This window comes from Macrobrachium rosenbergii, chromosome 27 (assembly GCF_040412425.1).
Source record: "Macrobrachium rosenbergii isolate ZJJX-2024 chromosome 27, ASM4041242v1, whole genome shotgun sequence".
NCBI classification, from domain to species: domain Eukaryota; kingdom Metazoa; phylum Arthropoda; class Malacostraca; order Decapoda; family Palaemonidae; genus Macrobrachium; species Macrobrachium rosenbergii.
The window spans coordinates 32,497,009-32,504,508 of NC_089767.1; the positions used below are offsets into that span (position 1 = coordinate 32,497,009).

The window sequence follows — 7,500 nt, forward strand, 5'->3', positions numbered from 1 at the left end:
TCCGTGACTTGAGAGAGAGAGAGAGAGAGAGAGAGAGAGAGAGAGAGAGAGAGAGAGACCTACAACAGCCTCGTGTTAAAATAAAGTTTATTAAAAAGCTTATTACAAATCATAACCATTTGCACATGAATCCTTATCTGAGAGAGAGAGAGAGAGAGAGAGAGAGAGAGAGAGAGAGAGAGAGAGAGAGCCACTCACACCCACCTTTTCGACAGTGACACCCCGTAGGCGATGTTATCGGAACACCCAGACCACCGGAAGCCGTGTTGGGTGACGCCTCTGACGGACCTGTCGCACCCGCAGTCTTCCAGCTCACCCGTCGAACACCTGCGGGTGATGGCGTGGGCCACGCCCGCCGAGGAGATGGCGTGGACGAAGGCCGCCTCTCTCGTACCTGCGGGGGAATAAGAAAGGGCGGTGGTGGGTGGCTGGTTGGTGATTGGCGGTTGCTTTCGCTGAGGTGATGATTGATTTTAATTAGGTGATAAGGGTGATAACTTCTCTAACTGAGGTGATAACTGCTTTTACTAAGTTGATAGTTGCTTTTACTGAGTGATAACTGCTTTTACTGAAGTAATTATTCATTTCACTGAAGTGCTAATTGCTTTTGCTGAAGTGATAATTGCTTATACTGAGGTATAAGCACTGAAGTGTTCTTGTGCTTCCTTGACAGGCAAAAGTCACTGCTTATCATTCTATTTATTAATTTTACGTTCTCCACCCTATTGGCCCTGCTAGTTTTTCCGTTTTCTAAACATGGTCGGGCCATCTAGCAGACATTCATTTATCCTTTCACCTGTGCTAACTATTGCCACATATTTTACCCCATTCAAATACATTACTGCATATATAATATCTCAGACAATTTATCCTTACAATTTCATCAAAATCCTTCGCTCATTCCAGCAACTCTCCCTCACTGTCACCAGCTGGCACCGTACCATCAAAAAGATATACAATAAAATAAGTAACCTAATCTGAGGCGACAATTACTTTCTTATTTTCCTTCCATCTGACGTTTTCATCAGAATCTTTCGCTACTTCCTGCAAGTCCTCCTCACTATCACCAACTAGCACTGTACCATCAATAAAATACATGATAAAATACATAACCTATTCTGAAGGATTTTCATTCCATTTAACGTTTTCACTAATACTATAACTAACCTGAAGTCCTGTTGACTATTGAATTCTCACCACTGTACCATCAATAAAAACCTGATAAAATGTTAACCTATTGAGATTCTCACCTTGCGGTACTAATACTGTAACCTAACCTGAAGCAATGTTGACATATTGAGATTCTCACCTTGCAGTACTAATACTAAAACCCAACCTGAAGCAATGTTGACATATTGAGATTCTCACCTTGCGGTACTAATACTATAACCCAACCTGAAGCAATGTTGACATATTGAGATTCTCACCTTGCGGTACTATAGGATATGGCCCGATGAGACCGCCGGGCATTTTACTCTTGGGCGGCGCTTTCTTGCGCATCTTCCTGCCTCTGCGCCTGCGCTTGTAGGATCTCCTGGAGGGGGCGCTGGTGATGTGATTCGACGAGGCTTCCTTCGAGTCGACCACATTCGACTGCGGGGGTGACGTCACGGGAACGGCGCGCTCCGTTTTATTGCTTACCATAACTACGTCTGGAAAGAGATAAGAAACGGTTGGTTTGTTTTGACACCTGATCTGTGACGTCATAGCTGCGAAAGTTAAACAAACTGATTGATAAAAAATGGGGACAGTCACCCCTTGGATGTCTTGAAGGGAGGATGTGTTTTTTTTTCTCTTGAAAGTTCGAGCGAAGATGCAATGCATTTCTACCCTAAAGTAATTCACCTTGCATTTTAACAATTGACTTACATTCCCATCCATCTATTTATTAAATTTATACATTTATGTTTTTTCTTTTCTAATAACTGATCTCTTTCTGTATTTCCTATTACCTTTTGTTATTTCTTTTAAACTTGAATTTCAAGTAAATGGCCCCTGTGGTGGGCTTGTTCCATATGCATAAGGTTCATCTTCTGAATAATAATAATAATAATAATAATAATAATAATAATAATAATAATAATAATAATAATAATATGAACACCAAATTCTTTGGAAGCTTGAATATCAAGCCAATGGTCCCTGTAGGCTTCTTCCACCTGAATAGGGGCTTATATATCTTAATAATAATAATAATAATAATAATAATAATAATAATAATAATAATAATAATAATAATAATAATAATACCAAATTCTTCTGTGGGCTTGTTCCATATCAATTTGATGCAAATTTATGAGCTATTTGTTATTTAATATAACTTCTATAAAAAATATAAAAACAAAACAGTAATAAGAACAAGCCACCCCCCCGCCACACACACACACAGAGAGAGAGAGAGAGAGAGAGAGAGAGAGAGAGAGAGAGAGAGAGAGAGAGAGAGAGAGAGAGAGAGAAATTTAACAGGGGCCGCAAGTCAGCACCACATTACGTGACAAAGTGCCTACCAGTTCTGGTCCTTCTAAGAGCACGGGCAATTATTCCAATGGTCTTCCTGCCTTATTTCCTCACATATATTTGTTTTTCAGTCAGTCAGTCAGTCAGTCTGTCTGCCATTCAGTCAGTCAGTCAGTCAGTCAGTCCGTCAGTCATCCAATCTGTCAGTTTATCAGTCAGTCATTCAGTCAGCTAGTCTGTCAATTTGTTAGTTAGTTTGTTAGTTTGTCAGTCTGTCTCTCAGTTGGACTGTCAGTCAGTCTGTCAGTCAGGCTGTCAACCAGTTAGACAGTCAGTCAGCAGTCAGTCAGTCAGTTGTGAAAAGATTTTCTGCTACTGTTTGTTCAAAATACTTGTCGTGATTTATTTTTATTATTTAGCTCTCTGAGAGAGTCTCAGTTCGTTTTAGAAGTCAGAAAAGATTATATATAATATTAATATTTAAAATATTGGCTCGAATTACTATCTGTTATGTATTTTTCGTGTAAATCTTTATAATTATGAAATATATGATATATCTGATTCTGTTCGAAGGATAACAATGCATATTTTCACAGTATTTGGCCGAACACCTGAAATTAGAGAGAGAGAGAGAGAGAGAGAGAGAGAGAGAGAGAGAGAGAGAGAGAGAGAGAGAGAGAGAGAGAGAGAGAGCAATTTCGGACCAGGTCATCAAAGCAATAAACAAGCTATAAGATGTCTTGGATGCTGACCAGGCCAAAAAGAAAAAAAAAACTTTCTCTCGCTTAAAAAAATAATGATCGGTTGTTTACAAATACCAAAGTGCATATATGACACTCCAATCTTTATGCACTGTGCTACACAGCTCTCTCTCTCTCTCTCTCTCTCTCTCTCTCTCTCTCTCTCTCTCTCTCTCACACACAGAGTGAGAGAGAGAGACAGAGAGAGAGAGAGATACAATCTCGTGTTAAAATGAAATGAGAGAGAGAGAGAGAGAGAGAGAGAGAGAGAGAGAGAGAGAGAGAGAGAGAGAGAGAGACCTACAATCTCGTGTTAAAATGAAGTATATTATGAAGCTTTCTTTGCCAAAGCATTTACTTTCGAGCACGAATCCGTATCTGAGAGAGAGAGAGAGAGAGAGAGAGAGAGAGAGAGAGAGAGAGAGAGAGAGAGAGAGAGAGAGAGAGAGAGAGACCTTGAAAGTGTAGCACTCTCTGCCTCACAGGACAGGACCGCGGGATCCTATGCTTAATCCCGTTTCCAAAACAAGGTATTATGCACCGCCTTTTTGTGACCCGTGACCACCCCAACATTAGAGGCCGGGTGTCGTATGAAGTTTCTCCGTGATCGAGATTATCCTTCGAATGTTTTGGGGAGCTGGTACGTCGATCAGAGTGGCCTAATGTGATTGATGCGATCAGCTGTCGATGTGTGTGTTTGAGACGTGAGGTGTCGATTGTCAGATGTCGACTGAGAGAGAGGTCGATTGTGATACAAGGAGGTGACGGTGCCTTTTCAACACTGCTGAGGTTTTGTCGACTTTTATAATCGACTTAAATTCGACCGTAACAAGAATTATAACTTAAATTCGACCGTAACAAGAACTATGTTGCTGAAAAATCACGTGGATAAATAAATAATATAAAGGAAGTGATTACACATAAATATACATTTCATAAAGATGCAGAAATCAAAATGTTGGTGGGAGAGGTTTTGTCGACTTTCAAACTCGACTTCTCTTATGAAAATCGACTTAAATAAGAATGATTTCAGTGAAAAATCACCCCAAATAAAATAATAATATCAAGGAAATGAATACAAATAAATATACAACTTAACAAGATGAAGAAATATACAGAAATGAAAGATTAAAATTACCAGAAGTAGTAACCATCTTCACAATAACTAAAAATAAATAATAAACTAAAACAAAAATAAATAAATAAATAATAAACTAGCAGAGATGCAAACCAATAGCCCTAATAGTTACAAAACTTAAAAATTCCCCCCAGTGGCCCCTACCCACCCAAAAACATAAAATGATAAACACAACGATCGTGTGTCTTATGATAACTCAATTCGAATTAACTAAATTCGATACCTCACAAGAAGAACCTGCCCCACCCCCCAAAGAAGAACCTCCCCCCCACCCCAAAAGCCTCCAAAGTCCCATCCAGACCTCCATTGCTTCGTGATGGTGATATAGTGATGGTTGATAGTTATGCTTAATTTTCAGTCTCGGTAAGTCATGGTTAAAAAATCTAAAAAAATTAAAAAACGTAAATGAAAATCGCCACATTCTCATTCATTTAATAGTTCGTCCACCCCTACGACTGATCTCATTATCAGCCCAAAAATATTCTTTTGTGTACAAATATCTGTTCACTTGTTGTTGATTAAATTGTTTCCTCTCTCTCTCTCTCTCTCTCTCTCTCTCTCTCTCTCTCTCTCTCTCTCTCGCAAATCGTTCCCTCGACCTGAATGGAACAAGAAGAGTATTCCTTAAAATATAGGGAACACAATCCATTCATCAAACTCTCTCTCTCTCTCTCTCTCTCTCTCTCCCTTCCCCTACCCTTCCCTTACCCATGGGTAGTCTCCCTTCAATGCCAATCTACATACCCCCAAGGGAAAGACAATTGACAAGGACCCCTCCCTAACCCTTCCTCTCCACCAATGGAGAGGGAGAGGGAGGGGAGAGGGAGAGGGGAATAAAGAGGGAGAAGGGTAGGTGAAGGGGAGGGGGGGAAAGAACCCCATATGGCTCAAACACTCTACGGGAATCGATGACGCTTGAGTGGAAAAAATAATAGGGGAAATATAAACGATTTTCAGATCGATTCTAAGCGGGGTCTTGCCTTATTCTTGAGTTTTTTATTCGTATTCTTAATAAACTAGCTCTTTTTTTTGTTTACATTCTTAATAAACTAGCTCTTTTTTCGTTTATATTCTTGATAAAGTAACTATTTTTTGTTTATATTCTTAATAAAGTAACTTTTTTTGTTCATATTCTTGATAAAGTAACTTTTTTCTTTTTATTCTTAATAAAATAACTCTTTTTTTATTTTGTTTATAATCTTGATAAAGTAACATTTTTTATATTCTTGATAAAGCAGATCTTTTCTTGTTCATATTCTTAATAAACTGGATCTTTTTTTCATATTCTTAATACACTGACATTTTTTGTCATATTCTTCATAAACTGGCTCTCTTTCGTTCATATCTTTAATAAACTAGCTCTGTTCAGTATTTAATAATGCAATATTTAATAATCATAATAACTATTATTAATACTAATTAGTAAACAAAATATCAATAGGGTTACACTTAAACACATTATGCCTCATTAAGAAAGTTAGCTTCGTACTGAATTATCTTGTTGTATAGACCCTCCTATTTATTTCACCAAAAATACCCTCCAATGCTTTAGGCTCAAGGGTACATGACCTAACCAAAATCATATTTACAATATTTCTGACTTTCATTAATAAAAATTTATTGATTTTATTCCTCAAAACCTCCTTTTTTAGGGAAAAAAATTATTTTATTCCTCAAAATCTCCTTCCTTTTATATTAATGCCTTATTTTGTTCCTCAAAATCTCCTTCCTTTCATATATAAAATAATAACTTTGTATTCCTCAAAATCACTTACATTCAACGACACTGCATCAAACAAATTCGCAAAGCATATCTACAGGGAATCATAAAAACACAAACAAACAAACGAATGGACTTTACTGAGTTATAAATCATCATAGCTTACGACTGTAAATATTTGATTTGGGGACAAGCGTTGAATTTCCCTTCTCGGGCAAGTGTGAAACTGCCAAATTCGTACCAAAAGGAAATGGCAACTGGGTGATGCCCTTGACACCTCGGCGATCTCACATACACGAGATTGCCCTGATAAGAACGGTATTTGAAGTGGGGTGGCCATGGGACGAAGGGGAGGGGCCTGGGGGGGGGGGAGGGGTAATGAAATTTGGGAGTCTGTTGGTTCCTTGTTGGTTCCTGTTTCCGTAAGTCCGAAGCCGCTAAGTCAACTTCCTCTTGCAAATGAAATAAAAGTTTTTGTTTATAAAAGCACTGATCAGTTTTGCGTTTCTAGAGCCGGTTTTTTTTATTTTAAATTCTTTCCATGCCTGGATTTGGGGGGGCCCTAACTAAGGGTAGACACATGCAACTGCGTCAACTTCCTCTTGCAAATGAATAAAAGTTTTTTTATTACAAAAGCACTGATCAGTTTTGCGTTCATAGATCCTGTTTTTTTTCTTTTTTTTGTGGTATTAAAGTCTTTCAATACTACAAGATTTGGGCCCCTAGCTTATAATACAAGCACAAGCATCTTAAGTACAAGCCTCATAGTTAACACCTTTCTAGGCGAATAACTATAAATTCACAATCGAAAATTAAAATTGCAGACTTACTTTCTTCAAATCTTCAGTTGACAACCCTTACGGACAGAATCAACAGAGAGAGAGAGAGAGAGAGAGAGAAGAATTCTACTTTAGTATAGCTTGCAACAAAAGAGAAGACTGGAGAGAGAGAGAGAGAGAGAGAGAGAGAGAGAGAGAGAGAGAGAGAGAGAGAGAGAGAGAACCAGTTTCTCAAGGCCCACCAATGTCGTTACTCTAAGTTTATGTAATCGAGAGATATGGACTGAACATCTCACCTGTCGTGAAACACAACACAGACGAAAATGAAGAGAGAGAGAGAGAGAGAGAGAGAGAGAGAGAGAGAGAGAGAGAGAGAGAGAGAGAGAGAGAGAGAGAGAGAGAGAGAGAGAGTCTTTCAAGGCTCACCAATCTCGTTACTCCAAGTTTTAAAAATGTTTCAGCCTCTCCCACTCGTCGAGACTATTCCCGGAAAATTTTCCGAGAAGAAGAAGAAGTTTTTCTTGACCAAAACAAAGGCACTAGAAGGATCTGCTGGTTGTTTATAGATGGTAAAAGTAACTTCTATTATTGTTGTTCCTAGAATGAACTGTGAACAAGATATCAAATTACTACTGCTCTTAGAATGGACTGTCAAAAAAAAATATT

At 38.4% G+C, this 7,500-nt stretch overlaps 1 protein-coding gene across 1 annotated transcript in view; it reads right to left on the minus strand.

The window, feature by feature from the left end:
* LOC136853575 (protein Wnt-4-like) overlaps positions 1–7,500 on the minus strand; it is a 335,504-nt gene that overhangs the window by 28,284 nt on the left and 299,720 nt on the right. The window contains exons 3-4 of the mRNA XM_067129313.1: positions 1,428–1,652; positions 205–394 (exon numbers count right to left, since the gene is read on the minus strand). Coding sequence (XP_066985414.1) covers positions 205–394; positions 1,428–1,652 — 415 coding nt within the window. The remainder of the gene's footprint in view (positions 1–204; positions 395–1,427; positions 1,653–7,500) is intronic.